The 22,400-nt window shown below is 33.1% G+C and overlaps 1 protein-coding gene and 1 long non-coding RNA gene across 2 annotated transcripts; one reads left to right on the forward strand and one right to left on the reverse strand.

The window, feature by feature from the left end:
- The first annotated feature begins 1,411 nt into the window (after positions 1 to 1,411).
- LOC145029519 (lipoamide acyltransferase component of branched-chain alpha-keto acid dehydrogenase complex, mitochondrial-like) lies at positions 1,412 to 10,870 on the forward strand. Its single transcript, XM_078978031.1, has 6 exons — positions 1,412 to 1,471; positions 1,961 to 2,020; positions 2,094 to 2,473; positions 2,564 to 2,722; positions 10,610 to 10,684; positions 10,855 to 10,870. The coding sequence occupies exons 1-6, from the start codon at positions 1,412 to 1,414 to the stop codon at positions 10,868 to 10,870; spliced, it is 750 nt and encodes a 249-aa protein (XP_078834157.1).
- A 1,083-nt stretch (positions 10,871 to 11,953) lies between these two features.
- Positions 11,954 to 13,301, reverse strand: LOC145028756 (uncharacterized). The gene is made up of 3 exons (XR_013676168.1): positions 13,056 to 13,301; positions 12,814 to 12,972; positions 11,954 to 12,124 (listed from the first exon to the last, which is right to left on the reverse strand). It is a non-coding gene; the product is annotated as an uncharacterized LOC145028756 (long non-coding RNA).
- Between the last annotated feature and the right edge of the window lie 9,099 nt (positions 13,302 to 22,400).

A 22,400-nucleotide genomic window follows, 5' to 3' on the forward strand; every position in this document is an offset into this window, starting at 1 on the left:
GTAAAACGCTCAGACGACGCGCAAATGCGCGTCAAGGAAGGCCATGTCATAAAGAGAGACGACGCGCTTTTGCGCGTCATCTATAGACGACGCGCATTTACGACGCACGTTTATGACACGCAATGCGTATCAAGGAAGGCCCTGTCATAAAGGAAGACAACACGCATTTGCGTGTCGTAACCTTATGACGCGCGTGTTTATGACACGCAATGCGTATCAAGGAAGCCCCTGTCAAGAAAGGCCATGTCATAAATGAAGATGACACACATTTTTGCGTATCATAATTTTAAATGTTAAAAAAAATATTATTTATAGATTTACTAATTTTCAAATTAAATTTTCATTTAATGTCTCAGAACAGAAAATAAAATACCATATACAAAAATTAAAATCCATTGCATAAAATTTATTGTCATATAAATAATCATTCAAATAGTAGACAAATATTTGCACATTATTATTAAGAGGTTTTCCCTAACTATATAACCTAGGACTACATTGCTATTTCCTTAGTTAATTTGTGTACATTGTTGTAAGAAAGTGTATATTGAAGCACCTTCCATGTAGTAGTACCCCCTTGACCAATGCTAGTATCAGAACATAAAGCACCTTTCTGCACAAAAAACAACAATCAGTGAACAAAGAGTAAACATTCTTTAAAATACTATATGAACCTCCTCAAGTGATGCACATGGACCAAGAATACCCTGAATTACAATTTACAATTTACAACAAAAACAAGAATTGATTGAGTGAACCTAGAAGAATAAAATGCTAGTTCAACTTAGCTAAGTATTGAATCCATATGTAATGACTATAATCACAAATGCAAGTGATTAATGTCATTAATGGAATAATTTGTTGCCCTTGTCTTACCTTTACTAGCACCATATATCTTGTCTCATTTTAGCTCCAAAATCAACAAATTCAAATATCCATCATTTGGACCTAAGAATATGGGAATACAAATATACAAATAATATTTAATAACATTGTCCCAAATATAAACACTAAGAGATGGTGATATAAGAGAGCGAAAAATGTCATCATATCTCACGAAGGATGTCTTTCTTCCAACATGTCTTTGTTGTTCAACTTGTAACTTATTCGTATGCGCATAATGATTGCTTTCTGCCATAACAATCAACATTCATCATGTAAACGATATTTTAAAAAAAGCACACAAACATTTCATTCCATGATGATTTATTTATAGTTACCTTGCCATGTTGAGTGTTGGTAACTCGTAATTTTTGTGTTATTGAGCCATTACCATTTGCAGGAAGAGAGTTACTGCTAGCAGGTTCCAAATGCAACTGAAGAATTTAAAAAAATAACTTTTTTTTACCAAAATTTATTATACAATAATAAATAAATAAACATACTAGGTGGTGGAGGGGTAGGACCAAATATGTCTAATAAATCCATCATAGGTGAAGGTGATGAAAGGCTGCCTAATGGAGGAACTGAAGTTTTCATATTATTAGTATTATCTTGATTTATTGATAATATATCATCATGTGGTGTACATGAACCATTTTGATGAGTAGCTGAATAAACATACCTTTAGGTTCCGGGTTTCAGTTCAAATAAAAAAGACTTCACCAACCCATGACCCAACAATTGTGAGATTAAGTCTTTGACAAATCTCTATGTATATTACACTAAGTCAAATTAAGTCATACATCAGAAACTAAGACAACAGTTGTAATTTTGAGTAACTTTTACATGTTTTTATGTGAACAAGGGTGCATTCCATTAAATTAGTGGTGTTTCATATGAACCTTGATAAAACTTCATACAATGATCATAAAAGGTAATGATTTGGTTGTATTAATTATCTAGTTGAGCAAACTGTACAATGTTAAGGGGCACTACTTTTCAAGTAATGCAGAGGATAGTCAACACGCTGGTGGCATTATAGATGTACCTTTAGCACAAACTGGTAAAGGTATTGCAGAATGAGGACTCCTCAAATGGTTTGTCCAAGATTCTGCATGCTCCTGGTGACATTATAAAGGTAAAACACCGGTAGTAGTATTAACAATTTCCATATACATGGTAAAGTTATTTTGATTTGACTTTGATTTCAGGTTGGAGAAACTCTATTACAGTTGGTGGTTGATGATTTTGCAGTTCCATTTAATGATTCTGATGCATCAGTAGTTTCTGATGGGTCAAAGTCTGATGAACACAAGCTAGAGCTTAGAAAGAGTCATGCAAATGACAATTTATCCACCCCTGCTGTTAGAAGTCTTGCAAAGCAACATGGTATTGATTTAGCTTATGTTACTGGAAGTGGTAAACATGGAAGAATATTGAAAGAAGATGTTCTAAAATATGGTGTAGAAAAAGGAATTATTGATGATAAACCTGCTTTTAATCCTACTTCTATCGAACCCATGTCTGGACCTGAAGAACAACTTCAAGAGACGGCTGAATCACTTTATCATGATAAGATATTCTCTCAAAGGTATTATTATTATTATATAAACAATAAAAAATTTCATGAATTTGATTGAAGTAAACATGTTATTAAAGTTGTCAAGTTCTTTGTTGTTAGGGCTTATCAACGTGCAATGGTTAGGTCAATGACTACAGCTGCTAGTGTTCCTCATTTTCATTATGTGGAAGAAATAAACTGTGATGGGCTTATGAAACTTAAATTAGCTTTCCAGAAAGAGAATATTGATCCAGATATTAAATTCACATTCCTTCCCATGTTAATAAATTCATTATCCTCTGTTCATTTATGTTGTAACCTCATATTTTAAAAACTCATAAATAATCACATGATATAACCTTTTAGATATAACCTTTTAGGCATAAATAAATAAGCACCTTTATAAACAAAGCTGATGCTGGTAACCGAACCCAGCCTTTGGAGGAATTATAGCAGGTGAGGCCGGCCCGTAAATGTGAAACTATTCATAAAATGAAGAATAAAAATGTGAAACTTACTACAAGCATCATGAGTACAAATCCGGTCAAGGCCATTACAACTCCTGTAAATCAGTTCAAGATTACCAATTAACAATTAATATTAAGTGTTGTTTGTATTAAAAAAAAGTATATAAATTACATTTTGGTTCTTGTGTATAGCTGATTTTTTTCAATTCTAGTCCCAACATGTTTTCTTTTGTATTTTTGGTCCTAATTTTTAGGTTTTTAGTTTATGTTCCAACTAAAATGACTAAAATTTTGGGACCAAAAGTAGTCATTTACTTGGTATAGGGACCGAAAAATGTTACAAGAAACCTCAAGTAAGACACAAAATTGCATAAAAAAAAAAGAAACAGCTTTAATTAAGGACGAAAAATGTGATTTAGTTTTAATAAAAAACAGTCCGTCACCAAAATATGGAACTATTAAAACTACAAGTAGTGTGAAGAACACCAAAATAGAATCACAGTTGCCAATGTTACAACTCCAAAAGTTGCTCAAAAAAACCTCTGGAATTAGTCCCTTTATTTGAGTCAGGGGTAAAAAAGTAAAATTACTGAAGGATATAGAAATTACAACCTGAAATATAGGAGAGTAACTGAGGTTTCTCAGCTAAACTGTTGGAAGGATAACAAGGGTGGATATAATGGCACATAAGTAATGAGAAAGCAAAGAAGCTACCTTATAAATGGAGTCAGATTACTAAAATCCCACCGAACAACATTACACCATTGGTTAAGTTTCTAGGGCAAGTCATGGTGAATAAGGAGGGCATTGACGTCTTCACTTGTTGGTCTAATTGCAATTGGTCTAATTGCAATTGGAACTTCCAATTCATAATCCCCCGATCTCGTCAACCATGTAACCTGAAAGGGGAATAAGGAGGGCATTCATGTCTTCAAGAGAATAAACAACATGAGATAATGTATCAATGATGCATGTTTTAGTCCTTCCACCAGATGAATCACGAAGAAGACTAGTTAATTTGCTATCCCTGGATTACCTAAATGATAAAACCTAAAAATCAAAATCTTGAACCCATGAATGTTAAGTGTAAATTCTGTATTTAGATGAACAAACACAAGAACATAATCAAAATCTGAGACCTGTAGACATCAAAATGATTATGCACCAAAAATCCACGTGACCACCAAAGCTTAGAGTTATAACTAAGTATGTATGTCTTATGGAAAAGGAGGTACCTGGTGAGGTTTAACAGACGATAATGGAGTACCTGGTTAAGTTTCTAGGGGAAATCAAAGCCTCTCTGATACCATGATAAAAAGTGTATTTTTGTATTTCATTTCTCATCAATTCATAACAGAAATGAAATACTTTATAAAGGAGCATAAGAAGCTAAAAAAGGACAGAGGCTAATCTACTCCTATAATCAAGGAATTTACATAAAAGAATTTATTCCTAAAATACCCTCATGACAGCTCATGCCAACATGTGTGTGGTGTGGTGGGTTGCTTCATCTTCAACAGAGCAGCCAAATGTCGGACAACCACCATTTGAAACTTTCCCTGCATTTGTCCTATCGTGAGAGCCCTGGTACAAAAAATTACCATATTACCCTTCCACCAAGAAATAATATTGACTTTTTATTTAAAAATTATTATATATTATATTGTGAGGGCCCTGGTACAGTCATATTCTTAATTAAATTTTAAACATCATTTATCCAAACAACATGGAATGGGAAGAAAAAGAAAGAACATGTCAAGTCTATCTGTTCCAGCCAACAGCAACAGCTTTGGGACATATTCTTAATTAAATTTGAAACTGATTTTGTTAGCGATTCTGTCGGATACAAGTTTTTTGTTGAATAGAAAAATGTGTTGCATTTATGTTTTATAAACTTGTGGTGTATTATGAGTTTTGGTACAATATAGGGGCATTATTATATGGCATGAAAAAAACTATGGAGTGGCACTGGAAATCAACATAGTATAAAATTTGCATGAACAGGTAAACTTTATTTGTTGAGTACCTTGTCACCAATCCGGATGTCTAACAAAAATTTTGTAAAATGAGCTTCTCTAACTTCACTTTCTCCTAAATTTTTCTTCAGCATCCACGGTTCTAAATAAAACAAGAACAAAAAAAATATGGTGAGACAGGCCAAACCAATCTATCACTCACTTTTGATTTGCATTTTCTTTAATAGCAAACTGAAAGCCATGGAATTTGAGGTCCTGAACATAGATTCCATTAACTTTCTTACGATGGAACATGGAAGCACCTATACAATGTTACATTGCAATACAAAAGCCCAAACTCCAACAGCTTGTATTATGATCTTAAGTTCATGGTTCGATGGATTAGAGTTAGACTTGTTCATTTCAAACCTATTCAAGCATAACTATTGCAACATTTTCATGTAGGTATTGGTGGTTATATAAAAAAAATGCCAATGTCATTCAGTAAAAGATTCAATAACAAATCCATGTAAAATGCAGATGGATTAAACATACAAAAAAAATTTGTTGCAGAAATAAGAACATCTACCTTCAAATTTGAGGCTCTTAAATCTATGTACATATATATTTATGAAAATAAGCATGGATTAGTAGTGAGATGCAATGAAACATAGCTTACTTTTCATCGAGCTTCTTGAGCTCTTCGGCAATCCAAGACCTTCTAGTCGAGTTCCAGCACGTAATTCACGGATAGGGTTTCGTACAGCGGCACCATGTCTTCAAAATCAAAAATCCACACAACATGAACAAAAATTAATGAAAGTTCATAAAAAAACTATGAGATCCAATCAGTTAATGAGTGGAGATGATTACCATCGGATGTCTTGTCATTCATGGCTGGATTTTTTTCCGGAGCGATGATGACGGTGGCTACGTAATAGGAAAGTACAACTTGTGATCATTAGGTCACGATCTCCACAACATCGTGTTCTTCCCCCCTTGAAGTACAGCAACGATAATGGTGCCCTAGGGATCCCAATGTCAATTTTATCAATCTGATCAGAGAACTCTGTATTTGTCTCCCTTAGATCTGCCAAAACCCTTTGGTTTAGTGAGGAATGGAGTATACCGTTGGGGTTGATCACCAGAGGAAATGTCGATGTCTGTAGTAGACCAATGGCACAACTCCGATTTAACCTCCTATTGGTGTAGCTTTCCTTGAGATTCTTGGGATCACTGTATCATCTTCTCAACAGATTGAGGCATATCATTGAGTAGCTCTTTCATGGCTCTCGAGAGGTCCTTCATCTGTTTATCTTGAGGAACTGAAGATTGAGAGAAGTAAATGGAGGGTATATGAACTGAAACCCTATTTCCAACAATAGTCGTGGTTTGATTTCAATTTCATGGCCTGGTGGCCAAAAAACCTTGGATTTCACTAAAAACGGGAACCGATTGAAGGTTTTTTTGGTATTTGATTGTGTGTGTGTGTGAGAGAGAGAGAGAGAGAGAGAGAGAATAACGATTGAAAGAAGGTAGAGGAGAACATGGCGGCTTTTCAAAATTTTGGAATTTCATTTCCCCCGCGAGCTTCTAAAACGCGTGTTTATGAAAAAAAAATATAAAGCGACGTGCGCACACTCCAAAAATATCAAAGGGAGGAAGAGTTACAGCCGCATAATGAGGTCTAGGGTTTACAGAGAAAAGGAGAAGCAGAGAGCGAAGGTTGTTGGCTGGTGGAGAGGATGAATTCGTTATTCCTTCCCGAACAGAAACAACTTGATAGAACGAAACCTGCAAATGAGGTATAGGGTTTACATGGAATCCATAAAAGATGGATGAAATGCGGGGTTTTTAATTTTTTAGGATTTCATTCCCCCCCCCCCCCCCCCCCCCCCGCTATTAAAGGATGGAACGCGCGCTTCCGTTAAAATTTATAAAGCGACATCCTTAGATGACACACATGTGCCCTCCGTGTTTTTGATTTTTTACTTTAAGACACTAGTCTAAGGGCGCGCAATAATGCATAACCTAAATGCTTAAATTTTTTGAAGAGACGACACCATTTTAAAGTCACTCCCTTTTGCGTAACATAAATCACTGAGCGTCGTGGATTGCGCGTCGTAAAAGGCTATTTTTCTAGTAGTGTCGGGGCTTGACCTACTTGAGGTAGGTTATTGACTTCGGGCTCAGAGTCAGATCCATCCGAGAAGCCTTGTGCTTGATGATCATCCAAAGGGATTTGATGCTCATCATCGGACTCTGCCTCAAGCCATCTAGCATTTCCATTGGGTGGAAAGTACAGGTCTCCGGGAATGTGGAATCCAGCCATTAAATCTACGCGAGAAGCGAGGTATAAGAATCTAGCACATAAGTAACTAATAGTAATGTAAAATACTCCTATAGTATTTTAAGTTTAATGTTATGTTCTAGTGTTCTCAGTGTAGGGTTGTTGGTAAGATTTTAGACTTGTTGCAACCACACAACTACACTTAGGCACATGCTAGTCAACTCTCGGATAATATAGTTGATCAGGCTATATCTTCCCAGTTTTGACTATATGTCTCTAACTCCACCTGCGTTGTTCAACAATCGTAATTCTTTTGTACTATCCTTTTGACACTGATTTTAGTATGAATGAAGACTTGTATACTTAATTAAATATTTTAGTATTTAAAGTATAAACTCTTGGTCAGAGTATTTTAATCCCAATGTATTTATAGTTAGTATATCTTTTATGGGTTGATATACTCAATTCACTATAAACAATGCTCTGATACCAATCTATCACACCCCAAAACCATGAATGGCAGAAACATTCTGGGGCGGATGACGTCATGTAAAGTATCACAACAATGAATAGTAGTAAACAAGCAACAACATCATCAATTACATTAATATTATAATTTCATACATGTGTGTTCTGTCAAAGTTACAGACACCAAAAGTATACATATCAAAATAAAAGATAAGTCTTAAATGAACTCCATCTTCTCAAAAGCCTGGCACCTGTACCTGTCTAGTGGTGACCTGAGAATACAAGTTATTTTGAAAGCGAGTATCAACTTAATGCTGGTCAGATCATAAGTATATTAATGTCTGAGTTTGCATGAAAACGTTTGAAAGTTGTTTCTGTAAAATGTTTTGTACAATGTTTTGTATAATGTTTGAACTCTCCTAGAAAATCCTATGTTTTCTACTAATTGTATCCTTCTACCAAGGCATCTCGTGTTCATGTATATGTCTCTTGTTAGAGTGTGTGTTTCCCAAATTCAGACTATTATTAACCAAAAATATAGTTACTACACTACTGTGCATCGTGTGAATATTCACGAAGTGAATGTAATGGGAAAATATTATCGTACTGTAGTATTTGTAATAAGTGACTACCGTGGTACTAACTACCTTAATACAAAAAGGTGTTTCCAAATAACATGTGATCGACCTGCATCCTGCTACCGACTCTAGTAAAACGACGATGTAAGACGCCGTAAGAAATGACATTTGGCACCCGTAGACTTGCAAGTCCCACTGTAGCGAGCAGTAAGGTGTAGGATAGTCAATCCAGTATAGATCTATACGCAAACTCATACAGTCTCCAATTAAGGAGATTCGGGATACAAGAACGGTCGTGGAAGGAAGTGCCATGACCCGCTCAATGGTTCACATAACTGCATAAATGTATATGTAATAAATGTCCTAACTAAAAGTGTAATCTTCCTCTATCTAGCCTGTGTGTACTGAAATGTTCTGCATGTGCTAGCTGTAATATACATTCTCTCTATCTAGCATGTATAGTAATGTACTGTGTGTACTACTCGAACTGAATCATGAATGAATTGACTCATTATATGTTTCTTTGTTCTAGTTATAGTATTAGTATTCTCCTGTGCTAGTCCTATGGTAACTTAATAATGATGTAACTGGTACGTATGAACCGGGAAGTATACCCTTGCTACCCAAGGGTACTGAATGAACTGGAAGGACCTTTATGACTATATATGTACACATGATATATAATTAATATTTAAATGACCTTTGGATGGACACCCGATATCCCACCAGACCACATCTCAAGCACGAAAAGGAAATAAGGTGGATAGCCTTCCTAAGTCTTTTAAACATTTCTTATATAAATATACATATATAGGCATGCAACTTATATTATAAAAGCATAAAATAAGTTTTGTAAAACCTTTTGAACATGATTACTATCTAAGAAAAGATCGACTTGATGTCAATCTATAAAACAGGTTGGAGGTATTTATCTAACAAAATAGTTTTAAATACAAAGAAACATTTGTTTGAAACACAATTGTAAATGAGTTTGAAATGAAACATACAGTGTATAATGAACAATTAAATCAGTAGTTTTAAACATATAAAACGTATAAGAAAATACTTTGAATAACAACTGTTTGGTAAAACAGCTAATGTGTAGTAAATCATTTGAATGCTGATTATTAATCACATGTGATTTGATATAATAAGTAGCATGATTCTACTTTTATCCCCCCCCCCCCCCCCCATAAAACATTTAAAAACATTTAAAACATTGATTAAAGGTTATGAACTCACCTTAAGTGAGTCGTACGGATGAACTGAAGATGTAGGATCGATAGGTGACAAGTGAAGTCTTGAACACACTTTATAACCCTAGTTAACATATAATACCACATATATGTATCCAATTAGTCTTAAACTACTAATTGATAATGTTAAGACATCCTAGAACATAATAAACACTTTATATAAGTGTTATAAGCCCTAAGGATTGCATCTAAGTTGTTGTGGGACAAGGCTAGTGAGTTTAGGGTTCCAAGGGACTTCATACTTGAGTTTACTCCCCATATAACCCTACATAAGGAGTTTACGGTTGTAAACCCTTGTGTTTACGGCCGTGAACTCCTAGACTTAGTGTCATTTTGTGTTTTGAAGTCCTAAATGATCCCTAGAAGTATTCCAACTTGGTGGATTAATTCTTGGAAGTGTTTAGGGCATAGATACACTCCAGTGAGGAGTTTACGGCCCAAAGGCCAAATCCCTTTGAGTTTACTGCCATAAACTCTTATGGAAGGGTGTTTTTGATGCTTTCAAGTCTCATACACATGTAGGATAGGTTCTAGACTTTTACGCTAAGCAAATGGAGGCCTTAGGCACTTTTTGGTGCCTAAATTTGATGTTCACGGCCCAAGCACAATCATAGGGCCATAAACTCTCAAAAGTGGGGTTTTTGGATGTGTTTAAGTCCTTAATTTATGTAGGAGTAAACCTAGGTAGTTGTCCAAAGTCTTAGGAGTGTTAAAAACACTTTTTGGTCCTTGTTTTTGGAGTTCACGGTCCAAGAACTCCTTAGATTTAGGGTTTTTTTTTTTTTTTTTTTTTCAAATTTAGGTGCCAAGAATAGTACATAGCAGCAAAGTTTCTATTTGAACTTTTTTTTTTTGTTTTTTGCGATTTGTTTTCAATTCCTTTTCCAAAAACCAAAATACATTGCCATTTGGTCAATTTTCCATTTTTAATTGACAGCTACACTAAATAGCAACGTATTTTGAATTTACACGTTTATTTGGTTTATGCAATTTGTTTTCATTTGTTTTACCAAAAAGAAAAATATATTCCTATTTGTTAGAAATTTAACCACTATTATCAGCTAATCAATATGTTTTTTAATATTTGATTAAGTAGAACTTTATTTATTTATTTTTTCTGTTTGGTAAGTCATTGAAATATAATGTTTGCAGTTGCTATTACAACAGATTTGGCCACATGGGCAACAATAGATATTGTTTGATGTCTAATCTTCAACTAAGAACCAGGTAAATAAACCATACTTGAACATCCGATTAATTTTTATTTATTTATTTATTTATTTTTTAAGTTATGCATGAACTTTAGATTAATTTTCAATTTTAGAAGTTACCTAACAAAGCCGACGATTGAACATCCCAAAGTTTTGATATGTTTTTTTTTTCTTTTCTTTTCTCAGGGCTCATGGAATCTAAGAAAGCCGACAATTAAACTTATTAACATACCGTAACACACACTAATCAACAAATTGATTTTTTTTTGTTTGCTGTGGTGACTTTGCTTTTATCAGATACGTGTGTTGTCATTTTATCAAATGTTTTTTGAGCTAGCAAATGTTATGCTTAGACAGCACTTAATGAGGAAAAAACCATGAAGTATTTGATCCGTGGAATCTGGCTCTTCGGTTCGATCCCATCAACCAAAGGATAAACCCATGAAGTATATATTTAGATAAATAGTTTATCCGACAACAAAAAAATTATCAATGACGAAACAATATTACTACCCCATAACAATACTCAAACTATAAACAAATAGTTGATCCAACAACATTTACAAAGAACAAACAACGGAAAAAATTGTTGCATCCGACCCCCGCAACGTGGGGCTCCCCATCTAGTTACCATTAAAAATGTGTTTTTTTCTTTAAAATTATATTTATATATTTAAAAATATATGTATGCATTCAGAAAGTTATATAATAAGAATAAATAATAAAAATAACTATTATAATAGTAATTATAATAATAATCATAAAATAACTAATAATAATGGTGTTAATTAGGTTTATACTTTATATTCAAATGTTTAGGATTCACAACAAGAAAAGGCACCTTTAGGAATGATAAAAAGCGTCGCAAACAGTCAAGAAAGTCGCCCCTAAAGGTATTAGGGACGATATGTCGTCTAAATTGGGTCACCGCAAATACCTTGTAGCTAATACTCCAAACTCGTCCCTAAAGACATCGTCTCTAATACTTATCGTCACTAATACTAATCGTTGTCCCTAAAGGTGTCGTCCCTAATAATATTCCAGCCAACCCCAGTATTATTTCGGCCATATATTCCGGCGAGATGTATCGTCGCTAATGCTTAAGATCGTTCCTAAAGGTGTCGCCACTAATGATTGTTTTTTTAGATAAAATTTATATTTTATATTAGTTTATAGTACAAAAATGCAGAATTTATAAAATTATAAAACATATATTTTAAAAATATGCATTATACAAAACATCAAATAACATAAACAAAGTATATCACATTAACATCATCTAAATTCATAATAACATCATCCATAATATAAAACAATATATACTAGTCGTCTTCCCTATCATCGTTTTCATCGTCGTTGGTGATCGTATTGTCGACTTGCTTGCTAAATGAACAGATAATATCTCAAATTGCCATCACAAACGTCGGGTTTTGAAGAAAAGCATTAACATCCACATCTTACAAAGTAAGAATATAAGTTAAAATATATCATATAATAAAAACAAATGGTTCTTACTTAACAATTAAGTCACCCTACAAAAGTTTTATGCGGTTCTTTTTTTCTATTATTCATACTGAGCAAAAAGTTATTATTTAAAAATGTTGCACTGATGTTATCTTTACATTTGATTTTTTTAGTTTATTTGTAACAATATTTTATATTATTGAAATTTAAATAATACATACTCCTATGTAGTTGCACTGATGTTATCTTTACACTCACTTTATCTTAAATCAAACCATATACATATTTGCAATTATAACATCGTATATACACTAAATTAATACAATCAAACACAGTTTCTTGAAACAAATTTTCAAATGCACATACATACATATACACTTACCAAATAGACATATACACATACCAATTCAATAACGAATACAAAATACCAATTATACATATACAAATACACATATACAAAATACCAAATAGACATATACAGATTCCAAACATACCAAATAGACATACATATTCCAATCATACATATACATATACACATATAGACATACACATATATCAAACACATTTTATTGAAATACATTTTCAAATACACATACACATATATCAAATTCCTTATACAAAATAAACATGCACACATATATCAAATTCATACATACACATATACACAAAAATTGAACGCACCTGTGGTTGAAAAGCTGAAAACAGTGGAGAAGTTCGTCGGAGACGGTGGATGTCGGCAGAGACATTGGTCGTCGACAGAGACATTGGTCGTCGACAGAGACAGGCAGCAACAATGGCGTTGATGTGGTGGTTCTAAAATCCGGAGATTAGAGAAATCTCCTTAAAACCACCAAAATCAACAAAATTAGAGAAGAAAGAAAGAGAAAGAGAAAAGACGGTGGAAATGAGAAAGGGAAACGCACCTTCGCCGTGGACAAGTTAGTCGGAGACGGTAGCGAGCTGAGGTGATGATAGTCGTCGGTGGAGCAACTGGAACCCGGTGAGAAGCTGCAAATCCCTCCGGCGGAAGAAGTGGGATGCACTAAAATTCGTCGAAAAATGCTTCCTGATTGTCGTCGGAAAAAATGAGAGGGAAATGGAAACTGGAAAGTAATCAGGTTCTGCAACCTGATGGGGAACAAAAGGTGGAACCCTTTAGGGGCGACACCTTTAGGGACGACTTTGAATCTTTAGAGACGACAATTTGGAGGGAAATTCATGTGCTCATATTTTCGCCACCTTTAGCGGCGACAGCATCGTCGCAAATGGCGTTGCCCCTATTGGTGTGAACAGTAACTAACCCCATCCGTTGGATCAGGATGCAATCGTAGGGAAAAAATTGATCAGGAAGCATTTACGTGGATCGTCGATCAAACCCTCTAATGACGCCCTTATTAGCAATGATGTGAGGCTTTAGCGATGACAAAAACGCGTATTGTCGAGTGTCATCCCTAAAACTCCGTGTCGTCTCTAATGGTGTTGTTCCTATAAAATAACATGTGGAAAAGAAATTAATTCAAAATAATCAAAAAATAATATTTCACAAATTAAATGAATGTGACATGTTAAAAAAACATGCATTAATAGAATAGATATATGTATACATTTAGAAAATTATATAATAACAATAAATAATAAAAATAATTATTATAATAGTAATATTAATAAAATAAAAAATAATAATAGTGTTAATTAGTTTGTACTTTATATTCAAATGCTTATGGATGTATACACAAAATTAATTTTAGCTAAGTGGTAAGGCGTTAGACCATTGTGCACTTTTCTTGTATTGAACATTATTCAAGTATAGTATATTTTAAATGTGCAATTACCATTAAAAACGTTTCTTTTTTCTTTAAAATTTTATATATATATATATATATATATATATATATATATATATATATATATATATATATATATATATATATATATATATATGTATGCATTCAGAAAGTTATATAATAAGACTAAATAATAAAAATAACTATTATAATAATAATTATAATAATAATAAAATAACTAATAATAATGGTGTTAATTAGGTTTATACTTTATATTCAAATGTTTAGGATTGTATACACAAAATTTGATGTAGCTAAGTGGTAAGGTGTTAGACCATTTCATAGACACTACAAGATATTAGAGGATTATCCGTGACGGGCGTCGCCGCTAAAGGTCGAACATGTCGCTGCTAAAGGTATTAGTGACGATCTTTCGCCGCTAAATTGATTGTCGCTAATGTTCCACTGGTCGCCGCTATTGTCTTCTGTCGCATCAAAAGGTGCGTCGACGCTAATACTAACTGTCGCCACTAAAGGTGTCGTCGCTATTTATATGTATTTTTATACATACAAATGCACATACATACATAATACACATACAAAATACATATATACATACAAAAACATATATAAATACAAAACTCACATAAAAAATACATATATACATACAAATTAACATACAAAAACACAAATGTATACATAAAATACACTCAAGATATACATCTGCATACAAATGCAAATACAAATACATATCCACATCTACAAACACAAAATACACATCTAAAAAATCAAAATTATCAAAATTTCATCATGAACAGTGGTGGTGGCGGTATACTCTGGAGAGAACGGTTGGAGATCTCAAAATCCCGACAACTAACTACATTACAAATGTAGTAGGGAGAAGAGAAAAGGAGAAAAAATGGAGAAGTAGAGGGGTGAAATATCGAAGATTTCGGTAAATTCCTGATGAGGTCGACATTGGTGAGCAGAGAGAAGCAGGGAAAACACAGAATATCAGGAAAGAAAGTGAGGACGAAGAGGATTTTATTGTCGACGCTCTTTAGCAGCGACGAATAACGGTGACACATTGGAGGGAAAACAATTCGGGGTTTCCTACGTTGTTGGGTCATCGCTTAAATCGACGATGGGGTTGAAATGACGCGGATCGCCAGAACAGACAATAGCGGCGACTTCATCCTTTAGCGGCAACACACCGGAAAGAAAACAACGTGGGGTTTTCTACGTCCTCGTAGTCATTGGATCATCGCTTAAATCGACGATTAGGGTTGAAAAGACACGGATCGCCAACATAAGCCTTTAGCGGCGATAGACACTTTTAGCTGCGACAACAAAGAAACGTTTCTTTGTTGTCGCCGTTATTACCTATTATTCTTGTAGTGACCCAAAGGAAGTTGTGCACTGTTTGATGAATCCTGTAGCGCACGATATTCATATATTTTTTAATCAATACGAATAGTTGCCGAGTCAGTGTCAAAGTCATCAAAAAAAGACACGCATGGCACGCCTACAAATATTTTTTAATCAACATGAATAATTGCCGAGTCAGCAAAAAAAGGAACACTTGGCACGCCACGTGTTCGGAGTACCTGTAGATTACCGTCTGACTTATTAAAAGGGCAAAAGTGCAAAAAAGTTTACAGATTTTCGGTTTTACTAAATCAAAAAGTTCTCAAATGGTTAAACCGAATATTTCCTGAAAAGGTGAAACAAAAATCAAATCACTAGCTTTTAATTTTTCAATCTACAAAAACAATTTTTTATGTTAAAAAGTTCAAACTCATATCATCTTTCTCTCACAACCTCCCATTTCCTTTAGCTCGCCAGTAAGCAAATACAACTTTCCACCATCGATTTCTCTTCAATCCCGTCGACATAAAGATAATTTAACTAGAGCCATTTAGTTGACTATTAGGGATCAACATCATTGAATTTAACTTAACCCACGTGAAGCACTAGTAGCACACAGATTATAATTTATCAAACAAAACTATTACGAAGCCTAATTCCTCAAGTTCTTTCAAACATTCTCCAATAGACAAATTAAAATGATATATATCAATTTAGAAAGCAAAAGTTAGAGAGCTAAACGTCAATGTAAAAATCAAAGCCATGCCTTGTATAAATTACATTACATCATTTAAATTTTTCAAGATTCGATTTTAAAATTTTAATTAAAATCATACGAGCTAAGTTATTAACAAATTTTAAAAACATTATACCATTGGTAACGGATTTGCCAGAAACCAAAGCAGTTAAAGTATTTTAAATCGCATCCATTTTCTCCAAAAACTCATTGAAATTTCACCAGTGGAAAAAAACTAATACTATTCGAATTAAAATTGCATCTTTTTTTTTTTTTTTTTTTTTTTTTTTTTGCCATGAAAACGTCATTGATGGAACTAAATTAATATCATTTTACTCTGATTTTTTCGAACACAAGGTGTGCAGGAAGGAAAAATCTAAATTGAACTGTATCACCTATAATTTTATGAAATTGCTATAAGAAATTAACAATATCTTAATTTGAACGTCAACAAGATTAGAACAACGAATCATAATTATTTTTGAACAATATAGGCACGAAAGGGAACAATTTTTATTGAGGAATATTAGATGATAAACTCAAGAAACCAATATGGAAGTAATTCTTTTATGAAAAATGGAGCACGGATGACCGGCATTACTGATGTTATTCTTCGGTGGTAGTGCAGTCTAGTTGCAGTTGTAATGAATATGTGGTTGTTCGGTTCTCAATGGCGGTGGCGTTAGTGTCCGCCGAAGGGGGTGCCAACGGTGGTGGGGGGAGGAAATGATCAACGAGGGTGGTGATGGCAGCGCCGGTGGGAACTCTGCGACGGGGCCAGGGTGCCGATGGTGGCGATGGATTTGGTGCCATCGGTAGCTTCTTCTCATGGATTAGGGTTTTGCTTGAAAGTAGGGAGATGGTCATGGTTACAACCGTACATAAACAAAAATTACCAAAAACTCCATAATTGTTTAAATGTATTAAATAGTTAATTAATAATTATTAAAAATAAATCATATTAGGAGGTGCATTCCTATAGGTCGTTTTATGAACATTAGAAGTTTAGAACATAGTTTTTGTCCTTTTTTGAATTGATACATTTTTTAATTTCTCTTCTAGTTAATTATAAGTACATAGGAAATGTTGAATATAGTTTTTTATAAGCATAGTAAATAATGAATATAAGTTTATTTATTAATAATAGAATAAGATATATAATTGCAGGACCCATCTATAAACCTTTTCCATATTCGGAAATAATGAATGTAAGTTTATGAAATTTACAAGTTTATTTACCAATAATAGAATAAGATATATAATTGAAGGACCATCTGAATAAGGTCCGTCATCTAACATTCTTTACTAACCATCCATTATCGTTGAAATGGCTTTGTATTGAGCCCCCATCCTAACTACTAGAATAGGTGCTTTTTAAAATAACTCTTATTAAACCATTGACAAATTTTGCACCGAATATTGAGAGAGAGAGAGAGAGAGAGAGAGAGAGAGAGAGAGAGAGAGAGAGAGAGAGAGAGAGAGAGAGAGAGAGAGAGAGAGAGAGAGAGAGAGAGAGAGAGAGAGAGAGAGAGAGAGAGAGAGAGAGAGAGAGCTGTTTGTTTTTTCAAAGCAAAAATTCAAAAAGTCTACGGATCATCTCTGCAAACCTCTACCGCATAAGAGGTGGACCAAACGGCTGCAAACTGTAGTAAGAAGCGTGGTTGTTTTTGTTAACATCTGCAGACTGCTGCAGATATTAAAAAATTAAAATAAACTAATTTAATAAACCAAAAATTATTTTTAAATACAGAAAATTTAATAATTATAGTCTTAAAACATTGAAATAATAAAATATAATATGTTATATGTTTTGTTACAATCTGTTTTTCCATTTTATTTTTTATCTTATAATTAAAACAAAATAATAGACACTTATTTAAAAAGAAAATAAAAAATGAAATTCTAAACACTCATTTAAAAAACAACATTAAAATTAATTAGCTTATGTAAATTAAATGAGAGAAAAGAGTTAAACGGATATAAATTTAATGTATTAAATATTAAATGGATGAAAATGGAATTTAATATATAAGTAAAGGACCATAAATGTAATATTAAATATACACCATTACAAAATGTGTTTTTTTGGGTTGAATATATTAGGTTTAGGTTTGAAGGGGTGGGAAGAGGTAGGAAGAGGTATAACAAGTGCTTCCCCAAGAAGCACACAGGCAGAGGTTTTAAGCCCCGAAGACTTCCGAAAAACAAACTGTTGCGGGACAAAAAGTGTTACGCGTGTGCTGCGCCGCGCAGCAATAAGAGTTTTGAAGAGCTTTTTTAAGAAAAACAAACAACACCTAAATTAATATTCCATAATTGGCCAAATTAGCCTTATAATACATTGTTTATGTTTTATTTAAGGTATTAATATAAGGAAAAAAGATGATTTTTTTAAAAAGAGTAATTACAATAGTCATTTTTTAAAACTTTTTACCAACAAATAGTCACAAAATGTAAAATGATCCAAATAACTATAATTTTTACAGAAGATCATCTACGAAAAAATTTATATTTTTTTAGTCAAAATGATGTCATTTTGGAGACTTTAACTGTCCCTATTAACTGCAAAATCTAACTAGATTTTCGCAGATTATGCTTAAGAAAATCTAGTTTTTTTCTTTAACTTTGAATCAAGCTCTTTTGTATGAACTTCTTTTGGGATGATTTTTTTTCATTATGTTCTATTTAGTAAGAGTTATCCATGAAAGTATCATACTATAAGTATGCATGATGAGAAGGCATACATTTTTATGTCTAAAGTTGGATCTTTAGTGAAAAATATGAACAAATACCCAACTTTGAACCTACAAAACTCTTTCATATGAAGTTTGTTTGGGGATATTTTTTTTTCAGTGTGTTATATGTAATAAGGGCGATCCATGGACATATAACACTATAAATTTAAAGGGAAAATGTCTTACCTAGGTAATCATTTCTTTCGTTTTGTTCACATTTAGAGAACTTTTTTAATATACATTTGACCATTTAACTTGTTAAATATATTCACATATTTATCTACTAACTTGTTAAATATGTTCACATATTAGTATCGTTACCTACTATAGCATATGACAATGGTAATATGTAAATATATTTAACAAGTTAAATGGTGAAATATATACAAAAAAATCTAGTCTAAATGCGAACAATTTTATTTTTTTTTATAAATTTCTTAAGACTTTTTATAATATTTTTATGATCTTTTTTCCTATAATTTTTTCTAATATAATGTTGATCAGTTCTAAACATAATTTTTTAATTAATAAATATTTTTTTGTGAAATATTTTATATAACCTCTTATATTTTTTTGTGTAAGCATATGCAATATTTTTAAAGTAAATAGTATGTGATAATAAAATTAAATAAACAAAATATTTAATAATATGTATGCATGGTCTTTAAAAAAAATAAAAGAAAATATAATATACCAAATAAAAAAACTGTATAATGTAAATATTTAAAAATTAGTAAATTTTTTTATACTTTTTAATTAGAAGTTTATAAACTTTTTAATTTTTTAGTATGATGTTCTAAACTACTATTTAACAAAAGTATTTTAAGTGTTATAAAAATACGAAATTTATGAAACATTTTAGAAATATTGTAAAAGGAAGTTTAGAAATAGTTATATCAAAGTTATAAAAAATTGTATGAAAATGTAGTAAAAAAAAGTTAAAAGCTTGTAAGAAAAATTTTGAACACTTAGAAAATGTTTGGTTTAAAAGCACCAAAATGATATGAAAGTATAAAAAAAACTAAAAAATTCATAAGGAAAATTTAAGACTTTTTATTAGAAAAAAAGACAAGACTGGAAATTTAGTCCCTGTGGTATTTAAAAAACTTTGGATAGCTTCCAAAAAGTTTCCAACTTGCATAGAATGTCAAAAATAAAGAATTTTCTATGATTTTAGTCCATAAAAATTAAAATGATGGTTATGCCCTTTATTTATTTATTTATTTATTATAATTATTTTAATACTACTTTGATTTAAAAGAAAAAAAAACAAAAATAATTTCTCTCTCTCTCTCTCTCTCACACACACATACACACACACTCTTTACGTCCTCACCAAAAAAGAACCTATTTAAAAAAGAATCTGAAACGAAAAATACCGATAATCAAACCCTAAGAAATGCTATTGGTTTTGAAGTATTTGGATTTGAAGAACCCTCCACTATTTTTCACTCGATTACCCCCGTGAAAGCAAAGAGCCAAAGCCCACATCAGCCAAGACAGAGGCGGTGGCTACATCTATGGTAAACCATGTTCATGTTGCTACCAGCACCAATAAGCCACCTCCTAAGCCTAAAGCTATCGTGCCCCAGCCAGATATCACAAAACATATTCGATCTCTGATTCAAGGTAGCAAAAAAAATCATATTCCAATGTCTCAAGGGTGGGATGAAAATGTAGTCGCTTATCCATCAGCCTCATCTTTAAAGACACAATTGATGCATCCAAATCTCTTTCAATTTTCCCTTATTTTAGTTCCAACTCCTTAATTTTGTATTCCTATCTCTATACATCTTCATCTATTTGTTGAATTGGATGTCTTAGGAAAGAAAAATGGAATCGTATGCTTCTAAATAAATCAGAAAAGAAAGAAGGAAAACAATGCACTCCAGATGCTCGATGAAACACTTGAAAGAAAAGTACCTTTACTGGGGTTCTGGAAACGAAATACTTCTAAAATACAAACACATATAAGAAGAGAGAAGTGAAGGAATCAAGAATTATTTCATTATTCAGCCAAGAAGGAATCTAGAGTGAGAGCATGTTGCAGTTATCAAAGATAGATCGGAAGAAGTTTAACCTTATTGAACATGTTGAGAAGAATACAATTGGTTTTTGAAGCTGGGAAATTAATTGAAGAATTTGATTTTTTGGGTTCAACTTATGTGTATATTCTAGTAGCAAAATTGTAAAAAATATGGGTATTTTCCTCGATTTGCAGATGAGATATATATATATATATATATATATATATATATATATATATATATATATATATATATATATATATATATATATATAGAGAGAGAGAGAGAGAGAGAGAGAGATTGGTAGCAAATTCTTTTTGTTTTTTTCTTTTAAATCGAAATAGTATTAAAATAATTATAGAAAAAAGAAAAAAGAAAATAAAGGGCACAATAATCATTTTAAGTTTTTTTGCACCAAAATCACAGAAAATTCTTGATTTTGGACCTTCTACGCAAGTCAGATGTAACGACATGAAAAGTTAAAACAATTTTCCATTTTTCAAACATAAAATCCCTCATACAAGTCATCTCAAAACTTAAGTGTATCCAATGTTCTCATGGTAAAACGTATCCCAGAATCTCAAATACAAAGTCCTCTATCACTGTATACAAATCATAACGGTGCCTTCCAGCGATCCTCGCTAGTACCTGAAACACATATCACATAACACGGTAAGCATAAATGCTTAGTGAGTTCCTCAATATACCACATACAACACATAAGCCACTCGAGCCTATAACTCGGTATGACCCTCTGGTCTATGTGTCTCAGCGGGACCCTCCATTCTCGTAGCTTGTTGGACCTTCCGGTTCGGTCTAGCTCGTTGGACCCTTTGTCCAGTCTGATCGAGGATCCTCTGGCCTTATGAGTCATTGGACCCTCTGGTCTGGTCTACATAACACATACCATACATATAACACAATGCACATAAATCTCAAGCATACACAAACAGATAAGACCCTTCGGTCTGCACATGGATACCATTCAAGGTAATGTATAGTGAGAAGACTCACCTCGGGTAATCTAGGAAAGTCTCGAACTCGAAATACTAATCTAGCATCCGCCTAATCACATAAAGTAATTTACCTCTAATTAACAACGATTCTCAAAGGCTAGACTAATCCCTTCCTATAATTTCACAGAAGGGGAAAAGACCATTTTACCCCTTCGATGGTCCAAATGTCCAATTGTTGACCAAACCCTAAAAGTCAACGAAAGTCAACTCCAGTCAACGGTCCAACTTTAACCAGACTCGTCAAGTGCACTCGGGTGACTCGGCGAGTCCATGCGTGTCCTCTGAATCCTCCTAATGCCTCACTTGACTCGTCGAGTTAACCTTTCACTCGACGGGTTACCACTGATCACGAATCGCGGAGGAACCCGATACGACTCGTCGAGTCCTTCCATGGACTCGGCGAGTTTCCTCCATGGAAATGCTCAAATAACCTCCTGAGGTCAGATCTATTTCTCTAACTTATAGATCTGATCATCTAACACCCAAAAGTCGCGTAAAGCTCCCATATTTATGTTCATGCATCATACACATGGCTTTATTTAATGAAATAACTCTTATAATGGTAACCTAGACTCAAAACTCTTATGGGAATGCATAAAGCT

This window comes from Lactuca saligna, chromosome 2 (assembly GCF_052625555.1).
Source record: "Lactuca saligna cultivar CGN05327 chromosome 2, ASM5262555v1, whole genome shotgun sequence".
In the NCBI taxonomy this organism is placed as follows: Eukaryota; Viridiplantae; Streptophyta; class Magnoliopsida; order Asterales; family Asteraceae; genus Lactuca; species Lactuca saligna.

Excerpts from the sequence above, each read along its gene's own strand:
- LOC145029519 (XM_078978031.1), top strand. The coding sequence starts at position 1,412 with ATGTCTAATAAATCCATCATAGGTGAAGGTGATGAAAGGCTGCCTAAT. Across the intron at positions 1,472-1,960 it reads TGCCTAATGGAGGAACTGAA|AATGAGGACTCCTCAAATGG; the intron begins GTTTTCATATTA and ends AAGGTATTGCAG. Across the intron at positions 2,723-10,609 it reads AAATTCACATTCCTTCCCAT|TTGCTATTACAACAGATTTG; the intron begins GTTAATAAATTC and ends TAATGTTTGCAG.